The sequence below is a fragment of the Mixophyes fleayi genome, chromosome 9 (genome assembly GCF_038048845.1).
Source record: "Mixophyes fleayi isolate aMixFle1 chromosome 9, aMixFle1.hap1, whole genome shotgun sequence".
Lineage (NCBI taxonomy): Eukaryota > Metazoa > Chordata > Amphibia > Anura > Limnodynastidae > Mixophyes > Mixophyes fleayi.
In genome coordinates this window covers 100,609,543-100,624,521 of record NC_134410.1, presented here as the reverse complement: position 1 = coordinate 100,624,521, position 14,979 = coordinate 100,609,543, and the positions used below count along the sequence as shown (strand labels likewise).

The 14,979-nt window shown below is 39.0% G+C and overlaps 2 protein-coding genes across 2 annotated transcripts in view; one reads left to right on the top strand and one right to left on the bottom strand.

Moving 5' to 3' along the window:
- Positions 1–14,979, bottom strand: part of PSMB7 (proteasome 20S subunit beta 7) — a 979,390-nt gene that overhangs the window by 93,249 nt on the left and 871,162 nt on the right. The gene's annotated exons all lie outside the window — the stretch shown is intronic.
- The window catches only part of LOC142101665 (kinesin-like protein KIF14), a 92,805-nt gene that overhangs the window by 6,078 nt on the left and 71,748 nt on the right, over positions 1–14,979 (top strand). Inside the window, exons 2-6 of the mRNA XM_075186058.1 lie at positions 2,700–3,538; positions 8,846–9,097; positions 11,382–11,469; positions 11,565–11,660; positions 13,309–13,361. Coding sequence (XP_075042159.1) covers positions 2,703–3,538; positions 8,846–9,097; positions 11,382–11,469; positions 11,565–11,660; positions 13,309–13,361 — 1,325 coding nt within the window. The 5' untranslated portion in view covers positions 2,700–2,702. The remainder of the gene's footprint in view (positions 1–2,699; positions 3,539–8,845; positions 9,098–11,381; positions 11,470–11,564; positions 11,661–13,308; positions 13,362–14,979) is intronic.

Sequence of the window (14,979 nt, the reverse complement as noted above, 5' to 3'; positions counted from 1 at the left end):
CTCAGCAGTGTGATCCCAGCTGAGCTGGTTACGTTCAGTGACAATAAATCCTGGCCAAAGAGATAGGACTCGAGCTTTTTGCGTGCCTATATGATGGGTAGACACTACTTCTCGATGGTGGTATAGGCAATCTCCTGGTCCAGTATCTTACAAGAGGCTAGCTTGTCACCGATCACATTCTGAGGCATCAGTCTGTACTGCCGATGAAAAATAGGGGTGGCTAACACTACTACCTAAGCAACTGATTGAAGGCTTGCTTATATTGGAGGGACCAATTTGTACAATATTGTTGAGCAAACTTTTTTCCTAGTATAATAAGTCAATGACTTTGTGAGGGTGCTGTCCTGGGGCACACGTTTCCTGTAATCGGTGGTAATTTTAGAAGTCTGTTTTCTTGCAGCGTGAATAATTTTAGGTTCATGTTAAATAAGCTGTCGGAACAGACACTTTTCAGTGATGGCTAAATTGTTTCACATTTCCATAAAAATGGAAATAAAAAATATTTTAAATAACAAACAAAATAAAAGCCTAAAATGCCAATCGCAGCAACAAATCAAATGTGACCATTGATAAGTAATTGAAATGTGCACAACAAATCATGTAGAAATGTGTTCTGTGCCACCAAATAGAAACAAGTTTACATTGAAAAATTATATAGCTTGAGTGAATGAAGAATAACAAAACACTTAAAATATACCAATTTTTAAAAGGAACAATTACTAGGGTTTTCTTTTAAGCCTTTGTGAGCCACAGTATGTATCTTAAAGATCAACTGGACCCCTCAATACAGCATATAGTTCAAGTAATCTCCACTGGCTGGACCTGGTCAATCATACTGTTAATTGAGAAGTGCTTGTCCTAGAGTAAGGAATTGCTATGTCACTGGCTTTTTTCCCCTGAAAAGGAAGTTCTGTGTTTTTTTGTTTTTTACGAGCGCTTTGCCTATGCAATATAGACAGAAGGATTGAAGTAACAGAATAAGTCATGTTTTATTGGTTTTAGTGCTGAACCTCTCGTAGCTAAAAATTGGGGGATTCTAGTAAGGAGAATTCAGTGTTGATTGTTCAAATTTGTATGAATGATCTTTACTACATATTTTAGTGTGTTGAGAAGAACATATGTTTAGGTATCCGGTAATGTACACCAACAGATGTCAATAAGTACTGGTGTATGGTACACTCAGCATCTTGAATGGCTTTACTGCTGTAGCTCTGAATTAGAGAACTTGCTTTATTGTACTTGTCTTCAACATTGTCTGGAGTTTAGTTGTTTGCAGTCTGCTTGCAAAAGGGTGTTATGGTCGGTCTCTTCATGGTAAAATGTTTTTAAAAAACAGTATCAAGAAAATGTAACTTTACTCAAACATATTCATAGGTGGATTTGACTGGGGTCGTTGGGTCATCTAGTTATTGGACAAAACCAATAAAGTTATTTATTTCCAGACCAAGTTGAGAAGAGCATTAAAGTAGCCTTTAAACAAAATTTAAATATTTTCCAATAGATATAATTTTTTTTTTTTTGGCATTTAATCATTGATGGATGATGGTGCTACATTCAAACATCCAGCCAGTTGGTAGCCAGACTAGTTACCTCCGAGTGCTTGAATACCACCACCAGTGGTAATATGGTTAGTGCCACGTTGTGGCACATCTGAATTACGTTATGGTCAACTGGCTGAATAACAATAAGAAAAACAGACCAATATTCTGTTTCCATTAGAATGTTTCATTTTTCATCCCCATTTAATATTTCACTTATCTTTTGATTTGAAAGATTTTCTCCTATGTTGTGTGACACAATGCCATGAGACACTGTAAGGAATTAAACTCAATCAAGAAGTGTCACTTAAGAACAGTTGCTGCTGGACAATGATTGCTATGGTTTCCTATGGTAATAACCACTAGAAGATGTTCCACTGCAACCTCAATTATATATATATATATATATATATATAAAGAGAGAGATGCATGCGCAGAATAGACTTACCAATGTTTTACTGGTATATAGAAAAGACAGTGTGGGTTGCAAGCATAGAAGTTCTCTGGCAATTTCCAACACCTCAAGTCCTAGGCTTTTGCCAGATTAGCCGTTGAGAATCAGATGCATGTATGCCTGCATATCGACAACACTGGAGATTGGATCTGAATTAATTACTGAGCATTATGTATGCTTTATAGAAAAAAAAAAAGTTGTATATGTTTAACTCGAGATAGATACTTCTTCACACTGAAGTGCAACCTGATAAACACTCTAAAAATGATTGTAATATTAAAACATTAATTTTCTTTTAGTTTTCAGGAAGTGGTACATAAAATGTTAAACATTCTGTTTCATGTCACTGTATGTTTGTATAGTGCTATGTAATGTCACTTCATAAATGAAGTCTAGTGTAACCAGTATATTCTAGGCACAGTTGTGAAAGGTTTCCTGTTTCTGTAGAACATTAATTTATCCATAACCAGGCCTATGAGTGACTCCATAATTTAATCTGTGCAAAGCCAGACACATCACTTGATCCCAGTGATGATGGAATTTGTTTCAATAGTAAACATATCACGCTATGGCCAAGCACCACTTAAATGGGCAAAAGAAATTATATAAACTTAGAAGTTGAAGTAGAATAGACTACAATTGCTCTACAATTTGTAATTGAGTGAAAAATGTTTCTCATTCAGGTGTTTATTTTTTTTTTCTTTAAGAAAATGTGCGACATTCCCTCTCCGATTGATGATGTGGATGGTGATCACACCATACCTTTCACTACAGAAACAGGAAATACATTCTCTGTCTGTTCTCTTTCATACTCCATGACACCCCTACACAGCTCCACCATTTATGAAAAAGACATGGAGACTAATTCGGTTACCCTAGGAAATGCCACCATTGAGGAAAATGCACCAACCAAGCTGCAAGCTCTGACTACAATGGTTTCAAAGGCATTTTATCCTAGCAGGTGGAAAGGAATGGACGGTGGTCATGGGAGCAAAGACAATAAGCCTTCTATTTTGCAGATGGGAAAGTCGGCACAGAAAAGAAACCCATCTTTTGATATTACTACAGAATGTCCTGTCTCCAGCAAGCATGAAAAGACAAATCAAGGACAAGAACCTCCATTACATTTAGTGGATACTGGGCCAAGACTGGGAAAAAGCAGATTACCTCTTCTTAGGAAACACACGGACCATGTTCCTAATGAAGAGGACAGTCATGTAGAGGTGAAAAAAAGCATAACCAGTGATGCCAACAATGGCAGATCTTCAATGGATTGGGAACCTACCAAAAAGGAAACTCAATTAAAAGATGATAAAAACAAAGTTCTAGAACTTAAAGAACCCACTGGTGGGATTGGTTGCAAAATTCCTACTCTTCGCTACAGCTATGGAAGAACAGATCGTACTTTTCCCAATAGCTCAGAGGTTTTGTCAGAAACAAATCTGTTGCCAAGTAAAAGCCCTATGGCCATTGGCCAACTGGAAGTTGGCGTACCAGAGAATGCAGCAGTAACAGTGGCTATACGTGTCAGACCTCTAAATGAAAGGTAATATTGATGAGTGAATATGGTCAAATGGGGAGTGATCACACTTTTTAGCAAGGTATACTCTGGGATTCTCATTAAAAGAAGCAATCTATCTTTCACCAATTGAATACATAGAAAAACTTTTTAATATATTCAAAGCTCATGGAACAGACTCTTGCAGCTATTTTCTAATGAAAATTCTGTAATTTTGCTAGACAACTGTAAAGTTGCAAGACTCAAGATACCAAAATATACTGCTCTAGTAGAACTGTAACTAGATATTTCAGTGCCCTGGGCAAGATAGCTCAGGTCCCCCCTCCCCCCTTTGTCCCTGTTGAAGTGGCTGCCGTGGCAGTGGCAACATACCTAGCCCACTAGAAGTCCAAGACCATTCTCCAACCTTGTGCTGTTCTCCTACCTGTTCTTTTAGTTTGACTACCTGATGCTGCTGCTGTATTAAGCTCAGTTGCTGCTTTGTTGGATCTAGAATATAATAAATACCATTCCTATCTATTGGTTAGACCTATTTCCTCTCACTAGCTTCAACATTAAATTAATAACACTCCCATTTAATAAACAGACATACCCCCACCAGCCCAGACATTAACATTAATAATATTCCCATTTAATATAAAGGCCTAATTTCACCACCAGCCCCAAAATCAAATTAATAGTTTCAAAATTTCCCACATGTTTAAGAGACTGGTATTGCTAATAACAATGACTCCTTTTAGTTGTATTAGTTTGATTTTTTTTTTCTTTCTTATAGTTACTGTTGTATAGTAATTATGCACCATATATTTATATATCGCAAAAACACCCCCTCCTCTCTCCCCATCCAGGATCTCTCCAACCTTTTATATAAATGTGTCAAAATTGGGAGCCTGGCATCTGAGCCAAGTAGAAGTTTTTTGTGAGCTCCTGCAACAAAGTCTAAGCTTATTTGGCATTTTATGTACATAAACCTGCAGCAATATTACTATATTCTGTCTGGCAGACATTGAGACCACAATGAGATTATCTGAGCACTTAACTACGAATTTTTTCTCTTTTCCATCTAAGCCCTAGTAAACATTGGCGCATGGATGTTCCACGGTTTTCTTTCACTATTCCCCCAGGCATACCAGCTTTAAAAGTAGAGTGTATACCTGTCTTGGCACCTGAAGATCTATCTAGATCCAGCTACATCCACCTGAGGGATCTTGCGGTAATCCACCACTACACAGCCGACCGGTTCATCAGCCAGTGCAGACACCATTCTACCTGAGAGGATTCCCCAGGGACACAATACCAGACTGTCCCATTGACTGTCTCTGTCCTTGGATCAACTACTGGACTTATACCACTGGTCTACAGCCATCTGACCACCCGGCTGGGCCTCATTTGGTATTCTGCCCTGACTGGTCACAGGCTACCTTAGCACCCAGGCAAGAACTAAGTGTAACCTGCTGTGATACCCTGATCCTTGTGCCTTAGCCACATAAATCAGATTCTGGCATCTGCTACCAAGTGCACTTAGCAGGCACTACAAACACCCAGACTTGTATCCATCTCTCCTATCATGACTGACAAGGGACCAATCACACTGTGCTGCCTGTAACTTGTCCCATCCTGCTGCACATGGATTTCCTGGGGGCAACACTGAGGGATATAACACATGGTGTGCCTCATTGTGATTTACAATAATCCCCTCCTAACCCCACATAGTGGTTCTCCCATTCACCTGATGAGGCTTTTATTTAGCCTGCCATTATACCCCCAGTACTGGTGCATCTGACAGCGTGTCTCTCTGCATACTGGCATTCTCACAGCTGAAATAGGTCTCTGATAGAACCCTTCATCCATATCTATCTTTCTCATCAAAACTCTGGTCCACTAATGTATTCTAATACACAGGTGCAATTTTTTACTCCACCACATTACTCCACTGAGACGAGTATAAGCATTACTTGCCTGCACAAGTAGCACATAACTTTCCATCAGAGGGTGCTAATTCTCCTCGTTGTCCTGTCTATATAGACCTTGAAACCTTACATTTTTTCATATTGGAATCCTACCTAGAGAAGGCGGTTTCCTCCATCAATACTGATATATCCAGCACATGGCTGCCCGCATCACAAAGCTGGAATCACGCCAGGAAAATTTTCAGCGGGGGAATCCGAATAGAAAGGTCACAGAGCGCTCTGCCCCTAAACCACAAGAAAGTGAACCACCTTGGGATGTCTCATTCGATTCTAGAACTAGCCCTCCCAACAGGGAAACTGTCCTAGCCTGACATACTATCTTTGCTTTGTAGACAGACTGTAATCGTCCACAAAGTTGCAGCTAAACCCACAGTGGACTGTATTCTTTATCCTGTCTAAACCTTGCTTGAGGTAAACGTTATAAAAATCAAAACATATCCTCCATATCCATACAACACTCCCTGCATTCCATTCCTTCCTGGGTCCTGGCACTCTTATCATTATCCACTTTATCCACACTAGTGTTTGTTTCTATCTACCCTCACTGACAAAGTTCTTGGACTGTCTACACGGTTTATATATCTCTACATCCCGTTTACTCCTTGTTTTATTTTTATACTTTCATTTTTATTCTCTCTACCTCGGGGGAACCCAATCCAACCTCTTACCCAGTGTAGTATGCATGCCGCTAAAAGTTGACACCCTGAACAGCTGATACTTCCCTCAAAAAAATATCACTTTTAGTTCAAACTCTATGCAGAATTCACGGAGACATATTTCTGTAAGAAACCCCATTTTTAGATCCTTCAGTCACATATCTCTAATTTCCAGGTGATTCCCAACCGCCTTCCACTGCAGCCAAACCAAACCTAATGGTGTCACAATCTTGCTTCATGGCTCCATGCCTCTTGTGCTGTCCTCCTGATCAAAATTTGTTTAAGGCAGATTTATCATGCTCACCGGCAAGAAGTAATTCTGGTCAGGTAAATTGCAAAAGTGTAAATGTCGGCACTTAACCTGCCGACATTTTCATGTTGGCATTGTGCATGTCGCCAATCACACTGTAGACATTGTTAACCTGTCGGCATAATATAAGTGTCTGCATTTAGCCTGCTGATCTGAAAATGTCAGCGGTTAAGTGCCGACGTTTACACTGTCTTAATTATGACAGCCACAGATTCTGGTAAAGGTAAAAAAAAAAGTAACACTATTTGGCCCCTCAACACAACGCAGGAGCATGCTCGTGAAAGACAGATTTTAACAGTCTTGGACCAGACATTAGACAGATCCTCCTCCTGGACTAACTCTAGAGTTTAACACTTTAAAGAACAGGCTGTTTGACACCTGGAGTCCTCTCAACCGCCTTAGGCCCTTATTGTACTTATGATTGTTTTTCTGTGACCTAGTTTTGCAAAAGATAAAGGTTTGTTAGTGATTTATCCTTCTTGGAATGTACTTTTGCACAGCTGGCACGGATTTGCACCAGGGATTATTTAGAAACATTATAGAGTATTTGTCTTCATACATCAAGCGTCTCTTCTTAAGATGTGGTCGGGGAGGCACATTCTTTAATGTGGAGGTGCACTTATTTAATAATTATCCAATCAGTGTAGATGTCAATATAAACTTCCCTTTGCGTAGGGATGGCAAGATTACTGCCTATAAAAGATATGTGCAAATGTATAATCTTTACCTTCTGGTCTACTTAGACTGGTTGGTCCGTGTACACAAGAGTTAAACTTGACTAATTATCATCAAATCACTTGACTCCTTCTTTGAAAATGGTTACGTCAAACTTATCATGCAATTATAATTTTCACTCTTGTCCTCACAACATCTATTCCAGAATAGATCTGTTAGACGTGCTATTGGGTAGCACTATGTCACATCATTTTAGGGAGTTCATCAATACAAATGAATCCCTGGTCAGACTATTTGATGGTTCTAAGGGTAGACCCCCAGGGAGGTTAAACTAAACACTACTGAAAATCCACCAATTCCAAGAGAAAGTAAGAGAAAGCATTGCAGATTACTTCTTCAACAACATACAAACCCATGCCTGTTTACCATTAGTATGGTGCTTCCCACTGCATTAAAGATCAAAAGTGCAAAATAGAGAAGCTTACCGCTTTGATGCAACTTCTTGAAAGTGCCCATAAATGGAAGAATTACCAGAAGCGAACTCTAATACCCTAGCTGAGAAAACTGAAAGATCTCTGTTGGCTTAGCCAATGATTATATGAAAAGAGCAATAAGGCAAGCTCTTTATTAGCAAACAGACTTAAGGTCAAAAGAGCTGTGCAAGCAATACAATCAACTAAAGACATCTCAAGTGGTCTTCCATGTGTCAACCTCAAATAGACTGAGCAGGGAGATTGAGGATGAGGAGATTAGAGAGCTTTTGTGACTTTATGGCTTTCTTAAAGTCCCAGGCCCCAGACAGATTACCTGTGTCCTACTACAAAACGTTTGCACCCTCCCCCATTTAAGGTCCATGTTCAACAGAATTCTCAAAGGTGACACCTTTCACCCAGAAACAGTGATAATGGTTATCCTTAAACCAGGAAAGGATCCCTTGGTGTACTCAAACTACCACCCAATTTCCCTCCTAAACACCGACCCAACCCCCTGCCACCACCACTACCAATGTATTGACATATAAGAATTGTCCTGAATATGAATAATCAGGAGCATTCACCAGCATTCCAATTTAGACAGATTGTGCCATATAACCTGTTCTTGCTCTTCTCTCTTGCCTGTTCTTGCAGCTTTGTTGGCTAGCTGGCTGCTGGGAAAATTGGGGTCCTGTTTTGAAACATTTGCAAATATTGTATTATAATGCAAAAATGTAAACAAACCTTGAATGATTAAGCTCTTTAGGTCAAACAAAACATTCCATTATTTTCAAATAAAACTACCCTATAGCACAGGCATATATGGGCAATATATGAACATTTTGGTCAGAGCTATAATCAAATACAAACATCTACCAGACCCATCTGAGTAGTATTTAGCGTTCTAATGAATGCAGAGATCACAGAACATCATTGTAACCACCACACGAGAGATCATTCCCATTCCACCCGTGCAGCCATTTTCATTCAACCTCCCAAGCCATCCCCCCCATGCAGCAATTTTCATCCCTACACACCCCCATTACTATACCCCTTGGACACAAAATATTGTTGTAGAAGTTCCCCTTTTGCTGCCTGTCAGATTGCTAAGAGACAAGCTGCAAGCCCTGGTTCACTGCGTAAAGGGAGAGTGGGGAAGATATAAGATGGGTGGGGGGAGGGCAAGATTGTGCTAACAGGATTAGTTTTCTAATTTTTTTTAATTTTTTTTTTTGTGCCCTTTCCTTTAGAGAGATATCAAATGGATACAAAAGTGTGGTGTCTGTTACAGGACAAACAGTACATATTAATTATTCCCAGAGCAACCAAAAGAACTTTCATTATGATTTCTGCTTCTCCGTCTCACGGCCTGGAGATGACTCGCACTGTTCTCAAGAGGAGATTTACAAACAGCTGGCTCGGCCTCTATTGGGGTGGGTCTTTCAAGGATACAACACATGTCTGTTTGCATATGGTCAAACTGGATCTGGGAAGTCATACACGTAAGTGGAACCCCTGTGCAAAGAATTTCAGTAGAGTAGTATCGCATGTAATAGGTAACCAGCCTGGTATATTGATCTGAATTCTGATGAGCAGTAGAACGTTTGGTCAAAGTATAAACTGCAAGGGAAACAGAATATTTACTTTATTTCAACCTCTTGTACGTGGAGTTCTAATTTTTTAGACTTCTGGATTTATAGTCTAAAGCTTTGAAGTATCCCATTTATACGCCAATAGATTTATTGAGAGTAGCTATGACAGACGGAAGAGAGATAAATTATGGGTGAGGTAGCTTTAAGGAAGACGTCCTTATGCGATGCATCTAGAAATCACTGCTCAGTAATATGCCTGATTTACTGGAGCACAATTTCTGAAAAATCTTGTTGAATTTTAACAGTTGCCACCTGATATGCTGTTTGACTATTCCAATAAATGGCTACCTCAACTGTGTAGATTAGTACACTTTAAAATGATGCATTAATAACCTGTCCAAACTAAGCTTACATTACAAGTTTCAGATAAGCAGAGGAAACCAGTTGCTGGGAGCTTTTTCTCTGTACTTTTTCCTTTCTGGATAACCACACCCTTTCAAGCACCTGCTGTGAACCTATAAATTGAGCAACTTTCATTTGTGGATTGAAGTTTCAGATAAACGTCTGGAGGGTCTGGTAGCTAGGATACATTAAGCATGGCACACACAGCTATTGTGATTATCCTCATGGCATCTGGTTTATTCTGAACTTTTGTGACTACTTGCCTAAATGTCCGCAAGACTCCCAACATTCATAGCAGGAATTTTTCTTGGATTCCTCCTCTAGAGAAATGGGTGGGACATGGACCTCAATGATGTGAGTCTCCAAAATTCACGTGATTTGCAGAGCAATGTCCCCTATACCTGCCACTGGACCTCAATCCCAGAGGGGAGATTGTCAAGAATGCCTTTTGACACACCATGGTAACTTTCTTATTTAAATACAATCCTCATTGGCAGCATGTAGCTTATTTAGAAAGTGTTTTACAAACACTGTTGGTAATCACAAGTAACAATGTTAGGTTTTACTCCTAGTTTACACATTTCAAGCTTTCTGTGTGCTAAATAATAGAACTAATTACACATCGGTTTTATAGCCTTTATTACATTTATTAACATATCCGTACCAATTACAATACCAATTACAAAAATATTTTACCCCTAACATAGTATAACTTTGTCAAAAATACAACCTATTACAAGAGCAATTGAATAATTACTATATTTTAATAGAAAAGCTGGTAATTACTCTTATTCGGTAAACTCAAAGATATCAGTGTTTCAAAATAAGTGTTTAAATATGCATTGCCATTTTGCAGGGTTATTTTTCCACTCTGGAGAAAATGAGCTCAGCTTACATTGTAAACACACTTTAATGACAGTTTGTAATTACCCTCAATTACCTATTTATTGACAGTAATACTTTTAATCAAGTTTACACATACAGGGAAACACTTGTGTTCCTAGTATAAATAAACACATTGGGCCTGAGTCATTAAGCAGAGCAAAGCATAAAAAAGGAGTAACTTTGCACCTTGGCAAAACCATGTTGCATTGGAGGTGGAGGTAATTTTAAAATGTGGGGATAGATTTACAGTTGGGGTAGGGCATGTCCTAGATCAACTTTAAACTTCAGTGTAAAAATAAAGCTATCGAGTATGTGTGTGCTACATGAAAAAGCAGTCTGTGTTTTCCTAAGGTGCAAAACTAATTTGCACCCCTTGCATTGTAACATGGTTTCTTCACTGTTACTTTTTTTTTTTTTTTTTTTTGCTTTTTGCTTTGCTCTCCTATTTTACTGATGTAATAAAAAAAAAAAAACCACACAGAATAAACCAGATACCAGAAGGACCACAATATCTGACTCAGTAGGGAATGTTTAGAACAATCTGCTATTCATTCAGCGACCCTCTTCTGAACACTCCAAAAACAACCAGTGTATTTAGTTTTACCAAGAACAAATTTGGTATGGTGACGCCATCCAAGAGTACAACGTCGTAACTGGTGGCTTATTAACTAAAGCAATTTAACATGTATTTGCTCACTATATCCTAACCGCTACACTTGTACCGTAAAACACATGCAAACATATTAAGAGAAGGAAAAGGGCAGAAAATGCTAAATGAAATACAACATAAGTGGTCTGGGATAAAAGTTGCAGCACTTCTTGTTTCAAAGTAGGATCCACCTGTTGGCTAGGTCTTTCTTTTTAGGTTTTTTTTTTTTTTTAATGTCTGAATTTTTAAATTGTTTAGGATGATGGGTTATAATGCAGACATTGGAATCATTCCAAGGTTTTGCCAGGAGCTTTTTCAGAACATAAACCACATTGGTCAGAAAAAGGTGAGCAAATTTACATTTCACCATGTAAATATTACTGTATAATCACTTGCATGCAGGATTCAAAGCAGTGTTTTATATAATGTTTTGCTTTACAGGTTAACTATCATGTGGAAATGAGTTATTTTGAAATTTACAATGAAAAAATTCATGACTTGTTGACTTCACCCAGAGACATGGGCTGCAAGATAGCTGTAAGTGGCCATTTTTAATTATGTTGTGAGTTGTTTTAATATTCCTTTGAAAAAATAGGACCGATAGAAGTGAGAATAACTGTTCTGCTTGAGATGACATTAATGTTTTTTTTTTGTTTTTGTTTTTTTGTAAGTAGTGTGGTATGCACTAGGAGAAATATTGGGTTATGTTTATCAAAGGAAGAAAAGCTCTATTGGCAAAAAAATGGGTGTGTTTGAGAGTAATGTGGTCTCATTAGCACTTCATTCTATATGGTAACCCCTTGGTTGGCAATTGCTTCCCTGTGCGTTGCAAGGTGAGACTCCTATTTAACAAGCATGAAGGTAGTACAGGATGGAAAGAAGAAAATCATTGAAGAAATGCTTTTTTCTTTGAATAAAGCATATTTTCAATGTTAAAAGGTTATAAATAATACTTTTACTTTCTGTTCCATTGCGTATGCACGAGCCAGCTAAACTAGTACCTTTATCCCCTAAGCTTGGCCTGCAAAGCATTAAATTAAGACTTAAAGCTCTGGTCTATTACTGTGGTGACTTTAATTTTAAAAACAAATTAGCCACCCATTTTTGTTCTATATGGTCTATTTAGAATAAGGTTTTTAAAGGTATTGCAACATTGTTTTTATTAATATAATGTAGCACCTACCTCTGGATCAGTCTCTTGTGCTTTTGCTGGCTGTTATCCTTGGGTATCTTGGGGCAAACTCAATACACATGTGCCTATTGGCAGTCTCTCCTGGATCTGCCTTCCCAGCCCTGTCCTGGCCTCCTGCATTGAGCTTCCATGGTCTCTGCACTCCCTGGGTTGTCTTTGCATTCACTGGATTCTGGAGGCTCTCTTTGGGAACAGACTTGTTTTACACTTGTCTGTTGGCTTACTTAGTAACATGCTCTCGATATAGTCCTGAGTAGAGGCATGGTCAGTATTCGCAAGGGACCTGGACTCAAGTACCATCACACTTTCAAGCTCTGAAGGTGTCACCCTCAATGCACCAAAGGAGTGTCTAAATGATGTGTGGGTGAAGGAGGCTGTAAAATTGTACTTGCCTTCGACAACAGTCCTTTTCAGATGCCACTAGGCTCCTACTGTCCTGCAGTGTCCTCACGCTTACAATGCAAGCTGTTAGATGGGATCACCCTTACAGATAGTGGGGACATCTAGGAACTTGGCCTCAGCGTGTTGAGTTATCATGCATGCTTCTGAATGTCAAACACTGGTGCCTGGATACCCTAAGCAGAACACAGCTCACTGGGGGTGTGATCTTTCATTACATACCAAGGAACCCTCAAACATGTATAGTGCTGGAGGCTTGGTACAATGGGAATTGTATGATGGTGGGTTGTTAAATTTTACAATGTATGGAACACTCATGAAAACTTAGGTCATTGTAAAAATGTGCTGATACCAGCTGTGGTTTTTATATATAGATAGATATGTATTATGTGTGTGTGTGTGTATCTGTAGTGTGTGTGTGTGTATATGTATGTGTGTGTGTCTACGTATATGTGTGTGTGTGTATATGTATGTATATGTATATATATATATATATATATATATATATATATATATATATATATATATATATATATATATATATATATATAATCAGCAAACTTTACTTTTAACAAGGTACATTTTTTTTTGCAGCTAAAAGTACGAGAACACCCTATATATGGACCCTATGTGGACGGTCTTTCTACGTAAGTTTGAATCTGAGTGGTTACCGGAAGTTAAATCTGAAAGTAAATGCTTTTTCCTTCTCCTCCTTTGTTTAATTTCCTGGGGCTTCATCCTTCCCTCCAACATGCCCCTGACTGCACTTTGGTTTCTCCCATGGGGATAACCATTAAAGGTTTGATGCAAGATTAGCTGCAAAATGGTAGCAAATTACTATTTCAAACCAAAAGCACAAAGTGCATTTCCGCCATATACAGGGCCATACATATCGTCCTTAACATCAGCAGCATATGCACGTGTTTTGTGACAAGACATCAGGGAGTGTTTGCACATTCCCCACAGCAGGTGCAAAAGAGACCCCTAACATGCATATATAGGTGTGTCTGCAAGAGCCACATTGCATAAGCACACATTTACTGTACTCTACCAATGATGGGATGTCCCTTCTCCTGTTCTGTCTCTAGGCACATGTGGGTGTAAGTGCCAGCATTGTGCAAGTCTGCATAGGTGCATGTGCCCATTATCTGGGTATGTACAGAGACTTCCCTTGAAATATGCTTTTCTAGCTGGCAAATGCTACATCAGACCCCAAGTGTTTATTCCCACATAAGACTGTTGGATTGTCTACATAATGCATACTGGATAAATGTTCTGCTCTTTATATGTATACTATTGACCTGATGCCTGATTCCCCTCTAAGATCAGGCTTCATGTTGTACTACCATGTTTAGTGTTGCACATGCAAAAAGGTACCAGTTTAGAGCTGTGTGATTTGGGTGTTACTATTCTACAACAGCTTGCGAGATCACCAGTCTGCTGTCCAATTGTCTTGCAAATTTAAGGCTCGCATGGCAAACTGGAATTTTTGTTTCCCCAATGGTTGGAGAAACACAGGTTGTCTAAGCATGCTGTAGTCTATCTTGCTATTATTTATAATGTCCAGTATTCAGTTGGTGAATGACAACAGAATATAATATAAAAAAACAAAACGTAGTAGGACTTTGCAGTCTTGGAATGATCACCCATACTTTCACTACTTGACAGGACAGGTTAATATCCTTTTGCTCTGGTGTCATGCTAAGGCTCACATTACTGACTTAGCATTGTTGCTGGCTCTCTAAATTCTAGAGCTTTCCTCTCAGAACTCACTGAAGTATTGGCAACATCTCTCTTGCAATGCAGTGGGGTTCAGTTATCATTCAAACAGGTTAGAGTTGAAGGTGTACAAGACTCTGACCAGCATTGTTCAAGACTTGGCTATCATTCAGGATTACCAAGCTAGGTTGGGCTTGAGTTACGAGTGGGGGTTTCCGGGCACCCGAGTCACATTTAAGCGATCCGTGTGCTGCAGGAACGTCTCCTGCATGCTCCTGAAGCCAGTGCACACTTGCAAACTACAAGGAGTGACATGCACTCTCATACACCTCATGGGGTATTAACTAATGTTGGAAAAAGACAAGTCTATAAGGTTAAACTTCATAGAAATTGTAATTGTGCTGATCCAGAGGAACACCAAAGAAAGTCCCTGCTCTGACAGTTGCCAATTTAACCTCACAGGGGGAAAAATTTCCTTCCTGATCCCAAAAAGGATTATCTATTAGTATTATTCACTCCCATAATGTCCACTACAAATTATAGCTA